Source organism: Cygnus olor, chromosome 1, assembly GCF_009769625.2.
Source record: "Cygnus olor isolate bCygOlo1 chromosome 1, bCygOlo1.pri.v2, whole genome shotgun sequence".
Lineage (NCBI taxonomy): Eukaryota > Metazoa > Chordata > Aves > Anseriformes > Anatidae > Cygnus > Cygnus olor.
The window spans coordinates 209,410,360-209,424,683 of NC_049169.1; the positions used below are offsets into that span (position 1 = coordinate 209,410,360).

Sequence of the window (14,324 nt, forward strand, 5' to 3'; positions counted from 1 at the left end):
TCCTGCTACCAATATAGTGGTAGAAGCTATTCTTACTACCCTCAATTTTCCTCACAAGTCTCACCTGAAGTTTAGCTTTCTTGATATGACCCCTATACGCCCAGGCAATGTTTATAAACTCTTCTTTTGTAGCTTGCTTCTGTGTCTACCTTCCATACGCTGCCTTTTTGCAGCTTAGCCCAAAGGTTTCTGCTTAGCCAAAGCAGTCTCCCGATATGTATCCTTGTTTTCCTGAGTGCTGGGATGGACTGTTCTTGTGCTTGGAAGATGATTTCCTAAAGGCTTACCAGCTTTCCTGAGCTCCTTTGGTCTTCAGACCTGCTTCCCATGAGAACCCTTCCACCTAACACGTCCCTGTAGAAGCTGAGGTCTTGCTTGAAGTCCTTGGTCTGTACTACTCTCCTTCCTCACTCCCTTTAGGATCCTGAAGATGACTATTTCATGGTCGCCTGAGCCAAGGCTACCACTGATTACCACATCCTCAGGCAGTTCTTCCTTGTTAGTGAACAGCAGGTCCAATTGTGTGTCACCCCTTGTTGGCCTGGGAAATCAAAGTTCTCTGTGAGAGCCAGGGTCTATGATCCAGAGATTTCCCTCAGGTACTGCCACCTCCTTGGCACACTGTACCAGCCTCAACTCAGACTTATTGGATTAGCACTGATGTCTTTGTGTTTAAAGCGTGTGGTGGATTTTTCTCTGTGAATGTGGGTATTTACTTTTTTAATTTACACAGTTTGATATCACAGTACCCAGAAGTAAGGAATTCCAGAGCAGAGTGCATTTTTCTTGAACTCTGCACTGCTGGAAAGCAATCAGCTCTGGCTGGCCCTGAAACAGGGTGCTGCCAGCATACCCTGACAGTTTGGGACCATGCTGCGCTGTCTTGCTGGCTGCCCTGCAAGGTGGGTGGCAGACATGAAAAGAGGCCAGGAGTGCCCCAAGCCGGTGCTGGATCTGTACATCCCTCACAGAACTGTGAGGCAGCACTGGATGGCTGGGGAGGTACCGTGGATAAGGGGTGGTGGAGGAAGATGGCAATACAGCGAGGTGATGGAGGTATCACTGTGGATGACAACAGAAAGGTGCCAATGATAGCATCCTTGGGAGCATCTGTATGGGGCCTAGGATATAGTGGAACAGTATGGGGCACAAGAGGCAGATAAGGATGGGGTATGCTGTAGGACATGGGAGAGGTGTATTAGCCTGTTGCAGACTAGACCTGGCCATGGCTAGCACAGTGTGCAGGGGGGGGACACTGGTGCACCCTGGGCTGAGAGAAGGCTGGGTGAAGGCTGGGTTGTTCCAGTAGCATGCTGTAGGCAGAATGAGAGAACAAGGCATGGAGGGAGTGTAGCAGAAATAATGCTATGTCTGCCGCACACAACTACAACAGGTTACAGAGAAATACCATGTTGCAGCCAAGCACATCTTAACAAAACCCAAAGACAAGTGGGAGCACTGGCACTGCATTGCTCAGAAGCCCTGGCTTCATTCTGGACCACAGCAGGATGGGTCTCAAATCTCCCTCTATCTTCAAGAGCAAGGAGCTGATTGCTGACAGAAACATTTCCCATACACAATAGCAGGATGCATTCATTAGCTCCTCATGGCAAAGGATTTCTCTTTAGAGAATGGTATTCTACAGGCTAGAACAGGAGAGCTGCAAGTTGGAAAACTCTCTCTGAGCATGTGGCTGTTTTGTCCAGGGCGGAGGTGGGTTGTCTAGTCCACTCACCAGTACCAACAAAGATAGAGTTTCTGAGAACTGCCACCTCTTAGTCTTAAAAGAGCACAATCAGACTCCGAGGTAGTAGCAGTAATGAGAAATAGATCTACAGGAATGGATCACAAAATCAGCAAAATGGGGCTTAACCAGGGTCATGTCCAGCACTTGCATGGAGGCAGGGAAGTGCCTACAAGGCACCATTATGGAGAAATCTCCCAAACTATTTCTATGCTGGGATGCTTCTCTTAAGTGCCTGTACACTAATGCACACAGTATGGGCACAAAAAACCAACATGATGAGTTAGATGTGTGTGTACAATTGCAGGGCTATTACTATGTTGGGATCATGGAGACATGCTGGGATGGCTCCCGTGACTGAAGTGTTGTAATGGAGGGATACAGGCTCTTTAGGAAGGACAGGTTGGGAAGATGGGGAGGGGTCATTGCTCTCTGTATGGGAGAGCAGATAGAGTGCATGGAGCTTTGCCTGGAGATGGATGAAGAGCCAGATGAGAATTTATGGGTTAACATTAAAGGGAGGGACTGGAAAAGTGATGCTATAGTGGGTGTCTGCTACAGGCCACTTGACCAGGAAGAACAAGCAGATGAGATCTCTGTAGACAGATAGGAGGGGCAGGACCCTCATGGGGGACTTCAACCACCTAACTTACAACACCAAGTTAGGTGCATGTGTCGATCTGCTCGAGGGTAGGAAGGCTCTGCAGGATGATCTGGATAGGCTGGACTGATGGGCTGAGGGCAACTGTGTGAAGTTCAACAAGGCCAAGTGCCAGGTCCTGCACCTGGGGCGCAACAACCCCAAGCAGCGCTACAGGCTGGGAGATGAGTGGTTGGAAAGCTGCCTGGCAGAGAAGGACCTGGGAATACTGGTTGATAGTCGGCTGAATATGAGCCAGCAGTGTGCTCAGGTGGCCAAGAAGGCCAATGACATCCTGGCTTGTATCAGAAATAATGTGGCCAGCAGGACTAGGGAAGTGATTGTCCCTCTGTATTCAGCTCTGGTGAGGCCGCACCTTGAGTACCGTGTTCAGTTTTGGGCCCCTCGCTACAAGACGGATATCGAGGTGCTCAGGCGAGTCCAGAGAACGGCAGCGAAGCTGGTGAGGGGTCTGGAGAACAAGTCTTACGAGGAGCGGCTGAGGGAGCTGGGGTTGTTCAGCCTGGAGAAGAGGAGGCTCAGGGGCGACCTTATCGCTCTCTATAGGTACCTTAAAGGAGGCTGTAGCGAGGTGGAGGTTGATCTATTCTCCCACGTGTCCGGTGATAGGACGAGGGGGAATGGGCTAAAGTTGCGCCAGGGGAGGTTTAGGTTGGATATTAGGAAAAACTTTACCGAAAGGGCTGTTAGGCATTGGAATGGGCTGCCCAGGGAGGTGGTTGAGTCACCATTCCTGGAGGTCTTTAAAAGACGTTTAGATGTAGAGCTTAGTGATATGGTTTAGTGGAGGAGGTTTAGCGGAGTTAGTGTTAGGTGAGAGGTTGGACTCGGTGATCTTGGAGGTCTCTTCCAACCTAGATGATTCTGTGATTCTGTGAATATCTGCTGGAGGGACAACCCAGCAGGGCATAAGTAATCCAGGAGGTTCCTAGAGTGTGTTAGTGATAACTTCCTTCTCCAAGCAATAGAGAAGCCAATGAGGAGAGGTGCTCCACTGGAGCTCATCCGCACCAAGGAGGGGCACGTTGGGAATGGGAAGATCAAAGTCAGCCTTGGTTGCAGTGACCAGGAGATGGTGGCATTCGAGATCCGTAGGGCAACGAGGAGGGTGCACTGCATGTTCACAACCCTGGACTTCAGGAGAACAGACTTTGGCCTCTTCAAGGACCTGCTCAGAAGAGCCCTGTGGGATATGGCCCTGGAGAGGAGTGGACCCCAGGAAAGCTGGTTAGAATTCAAGGATCACCTCCTTCAGGCTCAAGAGCAGCCCATTCCAACAGCCAGGAAGCCAGGCAAAAATGCCAGGGGATCTGCATGGATGATTGAGGAGCTCCTGGCCAAACTCAAACATAAAAAGGAGGCCTACAGAGGCTGGGAGCAAGGATGGGTAACCTGGGAGGAACACAGCAGTATTGCCTGAGCAGCCAGGGATGTGGTTAGGAAAGCTAAAGCCCAGGTAGACCTGAATCTGGCCAGGGATGTTGAAAAGAACATGAAGGGCTTCTATGAGTACTTTGGTGATAAAAGCAAGGCCAGGGAAAATGTGGGCCTGTTGTTGAATGAGTTGGGGACCTGATGACAGAGGACAAGAAAAAGGCTGAGGTACTGAAGCTCTTCTTTGCCTCACTCTTCACCAGGAAGACGGGCCTTCGTGAATCCCAGGTCCCTGAGACCAGGGGGGAAATCTGGAGCAAGAAGAATGTACCCTTGGTGGAAGAGGATATGGTCAGGGAACACTTAAGCTCACCAGACACGTAAAAGTCTCCAGGTGCTGACGGGGTACCCCCACAAATGCTGAGGGAGCTGGCTAGTGTTATTGCGTGGCCATTCTCAATAATCCTTGATCAATCATGGCAACTGGGAGAAGTGCCTGAAGACTGGAGGAAAGAAAATGCCAGTCCTGTTTTCAAGAAGGGCAAGGAGAACCTGGGAAATTAGAGGCGGTCAGCCTCACCTTGATCCCGGGGAAGGTGCTGGAGCCACTCATCCTGGAAACCACTTCTAGGCACATGAAGGGCAAGAATATCATCAGGAGCAGTCAGCATGGATTCACCAAGGGAAACTCATGCTTGACCAACTTGATAAGCTTCTATGATGAAGTGACTGGCCTGATAGATGAGGGGAATGCAGTGGATGTAGTCTGCCTAAACTTCAGTAAAGCGTTTGACGCTGTGCTCCATACGATCCTTGCAGACAAGCTGGCGATGTATGGGCTGGATGGGCAGACAGTGAGGTAGATCGAAAACAGGCTGAATGATGGGACACAGAGTGCAGTGGTCAGTGGCGCGAGTAGGGTCAGTAGTCAGCAGGCTAGTTGGAAGCCAGTAACGAGTCCTGGGGGTCAATACCATGTCCAGTCCTGTTTAATATCTTCATTAATGATCTGGGTGATGGGGCAGAGTGTAACCTCAGCAAGTCTGCAGATGGCACAAAACTGAGAGGAGTGGCGGATGCACCAGGGGGTTGTGCTGCCCTCCAGAGGGACCCGGACTGGCTGGAGAAATGGGATGACAGAAACGTCATGGAGTTCATCAAGAAGTGCAAAGTCTTGCCCCTGGGGAGGAACAAGTCCAGGCACCAGGACATGCTTGGAGCCCCCCAGGTAGAATGCTGCCTGACAGAAATGGACCTGGGGGGCCTGGTGGACATAAAGATGCTGAAGGGACTGCACCTTCTCTGATATGAGGAGAGGTTGAGAGAGCCAGCACTGTTCAGCCCGGAGAAGAGAAAGCTCGGGAATCTCATCAGTGTCTGTAAATACCTGAAGGGAGGGTGCAAAGATGTTGGAGCCAGGCTCTTTTCTGTGGTGCCTGGTGCCAGGACAAGAGGCAGTGGACACAAGCTGGAGCACAGGAGGTTCTGTCTGAACATCAGGAAGCATTTCTTTACAGGGCACGTGACTGAGCACTGTCACAGGTTGCCCATAGGCATTGTGGAGTCAGGATTTTGGGCAGCCAGCTCTGAGTAGCCCTGCTTGAGCAGGGAGATTGGATTAGATGATTACAAGAGGTCCCTTCCAACCTCAGCCTTTGTCATTCTGTGATCTGCAGCCAAAGGCCCTTCTGAACATCCCAGAACTCCAGTCAGCTTTAGTCCTTCTGAAAGAGTGGCTCTGCTCCATCAGCCCTGCACACAGCCCTGGGACCACTGTGCAGCAGCATCTGCTACCTGACTCTTCTTTCCTGTTTGGTTCAAAACTTTGCTTGTGTACCCTGCAGCCACTTGTCAAGAGCAGCTGGGCAAAAGGGTACCCATGAGACTAATGCAGTCAAAGTAGCAGCAGTGGATGGAAAAGAGCAGCAAGATGTTGCAGGGTTAGGGAGAAAGAAACCACAGCACTAATCTCAGGGAGCTATGACTGCTTTGAGCAAAGGACGGCAGATGCTGGGAAGGTGTGCCTCTCCACACGGCATGGAGAATTGGCAGGACAAACATGGCCATTGAAGCTTTGAGGTCTTGTTATTTCACCATCCTCCTACTACCCTGGCAAGACAAGATGCAAGGAAGTGGAACCAAGGCACCACAAAGCTCTTAGGTTCTTCCAGAGCAAAGGATGGATGGAGAAGCAAAGCCGCACACTGGAGTCCTCAGCTGCATCACCTGGAGTCAAGGCTTTTCCCTCCCACAGATCCATCTAGAGGGCAACACCAGAGCCCCTTGAACACAGCCATCTTTGTCCTCCCAGCCTTACTACTGACCCCTCTACTCCCCTATGCAGTCCACAGTGCATGAACAGGATGGAGTGCCTCTCAGCAGCCATTCTCTGGCTATCCTCCTGATCTCCAGCAAGCACAGTCAGCAGGCAGGGAGCTCATCTGGAGCCCTGCCCCGGCTGGATCTCTGCTACGCACATGTTACGCTGTGGCTTTGGCAAACATCTGGCTCTGGGCTCCCGCCCCTCAGAGTGACGGCTCTTGGTGGGAGAGGAGGGGAGGCTGGCGCCAGTGTGGTCAACGATCCCACGCACGGCTCCCTTTGCCTGAGTGTGTGCCAGGCGTCCTGCCCTCCCCAGCCCTGGCACAGCTGCTGACCAGCTAAAAGCAGCCAGGGAGCGGCCACGGCTGCTATTTCAGGAGCTGTCTCTGGCTCCCGGGTTGCGTCTCAGCCTCCTGCATACTCAGGCCTCAGGGGAGTGTGTGGGGTCAGGGTTCGGCCCTTGTGATTGTCCAGCACGCGTGGCTGAGGCGAGGGTCAGACCCTGAGGCTGTGGGGTGTGCCACGTCCAGGGAGACCCCTCTGCACAGCTGCAGTCACTGCATGCCTGCACCGCTGGCTCCTGCAGCCCAGCAGCTACAGGACATGGTGAGGCTCTGGCTGGCAGCTCCACAGCCACAGCCAAGGCATGGGCAGATGCAGGGCTGCTGTATCCATATGCAGATAGGTATGGAGCACAATGGCAGATTGTGACATCCAAAAATTGAAAGTGATGGGGCAAAGCCCTTGGTTTTGAGGAGGAAGGGAAGCAGTTTAATCAAAGACACTGTCAGGGTGATAAGACTGTGGCGGAGGGTGAGGCTGGGCAACTGGCTACAGGAACCTGAGGGTGAGTACAAACTTTCTGGGAGTCCCAGTACCTCCAGGAGCAGGGGCAAAGTAAGGAGCAGAAAGAGTAGAAGAAAGGCTCACACACAAGCACCCAGATGTCTGCTCTCTTAGAGCAGCAAGGAGTTACAGGGCACTGGGAACCTCAGCAGAGCAGAGGAGTTTGGGCGTTGAGCAGGGAGAGCAGAAGTCACGACCCTGCAAAGGAAGAGTGCTCAAGGGAGCTCGAGTGGGGCAGCAGCAGTGCAGGGTAGGAAGTGACCAGCTGGAGGGCACTGATGCCAAGGACTCCAGAGAAGGGTGCTGAGCTGAGCTTTGGCTGCACAAAGCTCAGCTAGCGAGAGCTTACAGAGTGGGTCTGCACAGCAGGATGGGGCATGACGATGCAAGACATGCAGGTGATACTGGAGCTTGGGGCAGCAGAGTAGGGAGCAGGACAAGCAGGGGAACACCAGGCAGGAATGGGGAGCAGGAAGAGGCTGGGGTGCCTGCCCCATGGCCATGCCCATGAGGGAGAGCACTGTCAGTGAGATCTGCCCTGGAGGCAAAACAGCGAGGGTCCCTGGGGGGCAGATGACAGCAGCTGGCAGCAGCCAAGGGGTGTGGAAGAACAGGAGGGAGCAGAGACTGAGGGAAGGGGAGGGGGAGTGTGCTGGCAGGCTGGGGCTCCGGGAGGGGAGGAGCAGTGCCGGGCACTTTGGGGGATCAGTGCGCACAGGTGTGGGGCTGTGGGCAGCATGGAGGAGGGAGGGTGTGAGCAAGGACTATAGGAGGAAGGGGAGTTCTAGGGGGGCTGGGGCCAAGCAGAGGTGAGGGAAGAGGGGCAGCTGTGAGGGGGCTGGAGATCAGCGCAGAGGAAGGAGGGAGCTGTGGAGGGGGCTGGGGGAGGAGCAGAGTATGGGGGGAGAGGAGCGCAAGGGGCTGGGGCCTCTCGGCTGCAGTGGAAAAGCTGCTGCAGCTCCAGGGGAAATGCTACTTGAATTAATCATGGCGCTGGCTGCTGTGCCAAGCCCAGGAGGAGGCTGCTGGCAGCGCAAGGAAATAACTTTCACAGGAATTTGGAACAAATGCAGCTCTTCTGGCGGTAACAACAGCACTCACCTCCCCCACAACCTCCCCATGTACCAGCATCTCCCCCATGTCCCCAGTACCTCTATACCCCCAGACTCGCTCTCCCAGAAGCATGATGCACTCCCTCTCCTCATGCTGATCCCTAAGGAGCTCACAGGCATCTCCTGATCTTGTCTCGGGAAACTTGTCTTCTTGTTTCAGAGCAGGAGGAGGCCTGTTCTATGTCGTGCAAAGGTCTGAAAATAGGTTAATGCTAAATCCCTTGTCCCTAGAAAATGAATGAATGTAACGATGTCCTTCCACCACTCTCTCTGTCAGCAAAGTCAGTGAGTATTAGTCCTCCTGCTGCTCCAGTCCCAATGTGTGGCTACTCGCTGTGTCCTCTCACAGCTGTCCCCTTCAGTACCATAACTGATGCATCAGGATTATCCCTCAGGACTCTCTTTTTGTAATACAGTTCCTGCAGCCTGATCTAGCATAGAGCACTTCATGCAGGCCATGGTGCAGCCCCAGAGGCTGTCCCAGTGCTGTGCATGCAGCATAGCCAGTCCCACAGAATCACAAATCAGTACTCAAACTTAAAAGCTCATCAGACCTGTCCTCAAAATTTTAAGATATGGATATACGTTGCATGTGTTGCTGGTCAGCTTTTGATTGGTGATGTTCTTCTTCCCCAACAATTGTGTGTATGGGTGCAAGGGAAATATGTAAACCCTGACTCCAAAATTATTAATATTGGATCTATGCAAGAATCAATAATCCACCATCTCATCTCATTCACATTTCAGTCAAATCAGCCACCACTCACAACATGGGGGTTACACAGCTCTCTCTGTGCTTTACAGTGGCTGCTAGAGGACAGACAATACTTGATTTAGCATGAAAAGTTAGAAAGGCCCAGAAAGACAATATCTGACCATGCATGCAGCTTGCTGGTACAAAGTCAATCCAACAGAATATTTAAAGCAAATTTAAGCCAGCAGGGTGAATTTATACCAGAACAGTGCTTTGCATCATATAACTATAGCACTTGAATGTGGTCCAATGAGCCCTAAAGCATCTATACTATCAACTCATGGCCACAGAGAAACAGAGACAATCAATTATTGACTATCCCTTGCTCTCTTGCCTGACGTTGCTGTGTCCACTGATTCCCTGGGCTCCTTCTCTACTGGCATTTCTCTCTCGTCTGAGACTTGAACTGTGAGTTTGCTGTTTCCTTTGGTTAGGGCTTATGCAGAGTCTGCTACCGTGAGACCTGGCCCATGATAAACAAAAGTAATAAACAAAGTTATGAGATTCCTTTTTTCTCTGGAGCTCAGGCCAGCAACCTGTTCTGCTCAGCCCTGTTCGTACACCAAACACGAAGACCAACCTGGAAGAGCGGATGGCATGTGCGGGCATGCAGGAGACCTGCAGCTAGTCTCTCCTGGTCACTCACCTTGACTCCGCACTTTCCCATCATTCTGTCCTGCCCACAGAGGGCAGATATCAACATCTGAAAATAGACCTGGTCCTCCCAGGGTTTCTTGCTTAGAAATATGGTGGTCCAATGGAGAACCAAACCCTTTTTCTCGTGCTGGCCTTGGCAGCTGTGTCCTGCACATCATGCTGGCAGTGCCTGCCCATGGTCTGGGCTCTTGTGAGTATTACATGGGTCTGGACCAAATCCAGACCTCACCACAGACCCTTTCACCTCCTGAGGCAGGACAAGCCCTGATGCTTGGAGGTCACAGACAGATGGAGTCAAGCAGGGGGCACACAGGGGCTGACATGAGCAACCCCATGGGACATGGTGCCGGCTGCTGGCCACTGTTGACCCCAATGGCTCCTTGGAAGACTCTTCTGCGGGAGGGGTGGCTTGAACTGGCAGGACAGCCTCAAGACCCAGGCTCCCCACCCCAGATTTGCCCAGCTCCCCGACCTGGCCCACTCCAGCCACGGCCCGGTGCCTAGCCGGCAGCCTGGCCAGCCTCCTTTCCCATCCTCTCACGTTTCCCGGCTCAGAGGAAGCAGCAGCAGATGTGTGAGCTGTTTGCTTTGTGCTGGGGCCACGCGGGAGTTACCTGCACTCAGCCCAGACGCACTGCTTCCAAACGAAACATGAGGGCTGAGCCAAGACCATCGAAATCTGGCCAAACCCTCAGTTGCTGCTGGCCTCCGGGCCAGCGCCTCCCCCTGTGCTGTGCAAGCCGGGCTGGCCCCCACGCTGCACCGGTCCTCACCGTGGCCAGGCCCCGCACACCCAAAGAGCTTCTTCATGCCATCCCTGTGGCTCTGCGCTACCCCAGCTCCTCTGTGGATCCCGCTCTCCCTCCTGCCTCTCCCCATGCTTGTGGCCAGGAGCCCAGCTGCCATCACCAATTGCGTTTCCAGAACACCTTCCTGCCCAGCAAGCAGCACTGAGCCGGATGGCACAGAGGAGAGGGGACGTCCCCCTAGGGCTGCTGCAGCCAAGATGTCCCTGTGCACACCTGGGGCCTCCACACTCACCAGAGCTGCTCCACCCCTGCCCTGGCCCTGAGCCCACTCCCACCCTTGGCCCCTGCCCCATCTCTATCCCCAGCCCTGGCCCTAGCCCCACCCCACCCACCTGGGACAAGGCAGCGTGTTGCCCTGCACAGACCTTCAGAGTCATACAAATGGCATCACTGCTATGCACCCACAGAACCTGATAGAGGTGCACGAACCCTTCAGGCCTCACCTGAGACCTCTTACTGCTCGAAGGCTGATGCAGTGTGTGCATCTCAGTTCAAATTCCGAAGATGCTGCTTCCAAGGTAATATAACAATAGCAATCATGCATAATTAATGCTAATATTCACAACTAGCCTTTCAAACACTGATGAACTTCACCTAATCATCTCACAGGGGTAGAGAGAAGTTAGCAGCTTCCTACAGATTTGACCCTTGTTCCTAAGCACCATTTCTAGTATCCTGGCCTGCAAGGCTGCTCCACCCTTGTGCCAGCAACGCCTTGTACAGTGGGGCACAATGTTAGCTGATGCCAATGAAGTGCTTTGCACAAAGGAATTCCTTGAGATTTGCCCACAATATCAGCGATATCACTCAGTACTTGCATGCAGAAAGGGTGTAACGCTGTTCTGCCCCATTTCCCACTCGCACTGAGTAGGGATTTCTCTGTTCTAGCATTCCTGCTGCCATCAGGACCTATCTAAGCCATGAAAACTGCACTAAACATCCTTCAGTGACAGGTCTCCCATCCCAAACCTCTCATAGCCTTGGCTGTGCCCTCCTCAAAATCAACTCCTGAAAGTTGTACCTACCTGTAAGAAGCAGGTCCCAACGGGGGTGTTCTCCTTTAGGGACACATTGTAGAAATTACTCCTGAACACTGGCTCATTGTCATTGACATCCTGTAGGGCCACATGCACCACGGCTGAGGAAGAGAGGGCAGGAGTTCCCCTGTCCGTGGCCAGCACTGTCAACTGAGGTTGAGGATCCTTCTCATAATCCAGTGGAGCAGCAGTAGTGATGATACCTGTAGCAGGATCAATGGCAAACCAGCTGGAGTGGGTGTCATGGCCATGCATGATACTGTACCGCACCTCCCCATTGGGACCCTGGTCTTTGTCTCGAGCTGTCACTTGCAGGACAAAGCTGCCTGGGTACACAACCTCAGGAATGCTCTGTTTGTACTCCTGTTGGTCAAAGAGTGGAGGGTTGTCATTGATATCCACCACCTGCAGCACAAAGGTTGATTCTGCCCGGAGTGGAGGTGTTCCTGAATCAGTAGCTGTCACCCGCAAATCATAGGAGTCTCTTTCTTCACGATCCAGAAGCTGGTCCACACAGATAAGGTAGATGATGTTGTCCTTGGTAGTGAGGGCAAACTTACCATCCCCTCCCTCCAGTGTGACATTGACATTGGAGTATTCACCATAATCTGGGTCAGAAACAGAGATGCGGGCCACATACTGTCCGGGCTGGGCTCCCTCAGAGATCTGAGGGGAGCCATCTTCACTCAGAAAGATGATAGTCATGGTGGGCTGGTTGTCATTGTAGTCACGCACATGAATAGTGACAAAAGCTGTAGTGACCTCAGGATGGACAGCCTTATCCCGTGCCTGTACCACCAGCTCATGTACCTTCCTGACTTCATAGTCCAGACCCTTGTTGAGCTTGATGACTCCAGTTCGGGAGTCAATGGTGAAGTACTGGTCAGGATCACTCTGTCGACGGTTGATCTCATAAACCACATCCCCATTTTCTCCTTCATCTGCGTCAGAGGCAAAGACCTGAAGGATGCTGCTGCCAGGCTTCAAATTCTCTGATATAAGAGTATGATAGCGGCTCTGGTTGAAGGTAGGAGCATTGTCATTGATGTCCTGGATAGATATATCCAGCATCATCTGGGTGCTCCTGGGAGGAGAGCCACCATCATAGGCTTCCAAAAGCAAGGAGTATGATGATTGGTTCTCCCGATCTAAGACATTGCTGACCACCAGATCCAAATACAAGACCCCATTGGGTCCTCGCCGTGTTTCCAAGCGGAAGGCCTGCCCCACATTGTCACCCTTAATCACATAGCCTTGGGTATTCAGCAGGCCACTGTCAGCATCAAAGGCTGGGTCCAAGGAAAATCTGCTGCCAATGGGTGTGTGCTCTGGAATCTGGAAGGTGCTGTGTTGCTTGGGAAAGGCTGGAGCATGATCATTGATGTCATTAACTTGGATATTCACTTCTACTGTGATGCCCTCTGGAGTAACAGCAATGAAGCTGTAACGGTCCCGGGTCTCTCGGTCCAGGACACGGGCTGTTTTGATGATACCCGTGTTCTCATCTATTCCCAAGTCAGTGGCAACACCACTGCCCTCCTGTGCTGATATAAAATACATGTAGGCACTGGTACCGGGTGGCAGGCCAGCACTGATGTCCCCAATGATGGTGCCAGCTGGCTGCTCCTCATCTATTTGTAGATCCAGGGTACCCAGGACGGCAGAGCCCTTCCCTGCTCTCAGGCCCCCAAGGATTAGCAGCTCCAGCAGAAGCATGGCTGACCCCTTCATATGCTCCATTACTAGGGACTTGCAGAGCAGAAGGTTGCTCGATCTTCTTTGCAGTATGCTTTAATCCTGCAAGGAATGCAGACCAGAGGTTGGTTAAGAGGGAGCAGCAAAGGAAGGACAAAAGAAAAACATGAGGAGGGAAAGCCTACCAGGTATCTCCTGCCTGATTGCTCTCTATCACTTATCCCTCATGAGATAAAAAAGTGTTAGAGCAGAGGGTGCCCAGAATGAAGGCCTAGGATAGCACCTTAAGTCAGATAAGCAGAGCACACCTGACCTCTTGCTGAGGTTACTAGCTGGTACCCTATCACATAAGCTATTTTCTACACAGCCAAGCATTCTTCCCAACCACCAGCTCTCCTGGCAACACTGGAGCCAGCTGCCCTACAGCAGAGGGTTCCTGTGCCTTTAACAGCTGAATGTTTCCTGTGAGGCTGAGAAAGGCTGTCTGCAAGACCACAGAGGTTTTTGGACAAGCAGCAGCCTAGCACCTCTCTATACTGAAAAATACAATCTTAAACTGGGAGAGAGCCCAACAAGTGACCCTGCTGAATCCCCCCTCTCCAGTAGCATGCTTTTCAGGACAACAGGGATTTAGGCTCAAAAAAATGTGAAGTGCAAATCGGGTGTCCCTAGAAGGGAGCAGCAGAACTGGAGTGGGCTTACATCCAGTGAACAATAAATCAGAATGGCTCTTTTGCAAAGGACATACCCACAGCTGGGAATGCCCAGGATAAAATCCTGTCCTCCTAGGGCAGACAGGGCCCATTGTTTGGCCTGGCACAGAGATCTGTGGATGCCCCAAGCTGGTACCATGGCGGGTGGTGGTGGTACAGTAGGAACGCAGCAACTCCCTCTGAACTGCCAGCTGCTCTGGCTCCTTCCCCGTCCCACACCCTCCCCTGCTCACTCTCCTCCTTTGTCTCCTTCTCACTGCTCCTTGCTCATTCTGGCTCCTTCACTCCATTTCCCCCTGCTGTAGCTTCATTTCACTGCAGCAGTGGGGGAGGGACGAGCAGGGAGGAGCAGCTCCCTGCAGCAACACCACTACTGGACACGCTGGACACACTCCCGGTGCCCAAAGGCAGTCAGCCCCCAAGGGCTCTGCCCACCCTCCCTGCGAGTAGCCAAAGCAACTCAGCAGTCAAGGAGCTTGTGAAGAACACCAGCCCCAGTGCTGCTTTTAGCCCCCGGTAAACGAGGCTTAGTGGTCTGCAGGGATGGCGGCAGCATGAGCTCACACTTGGACTCTCTTGAAAGCATTTGCTGCTGGTCCC

At 52.6% G+C, this 14,324-nt stretch overlaps 1 protein-coding gene across 4 annotated transcripts in view; it reads right to left on the bottom strand.

Moving 5' to 3' along the window:
- The window catches only part of DCHS1 (dachsous cadherin-related 1), an 84,464-nt gene that overhangs the window by 38,034 nt on the left and 32,106 nt on the right, over positions 1–14,324 (bottom strand). For all 4 annotated transcript variants that reach the window (XM_040544694.1, XM_040544695.1, XM_040544693.1 and 1 more), the window contains one exon: positions 11,305–13,113. In XM_040544694.1, coding sequence (XP_040400628.1) covers positions 11,305–13,056 — 1,752 coding nt within the window. In that variant the 5' untranslated portion in view covers positions 13,057–13,113. The remainder of the gene's footprint in view (positions 1–11,304; positions 13,114–14,324) is intronic.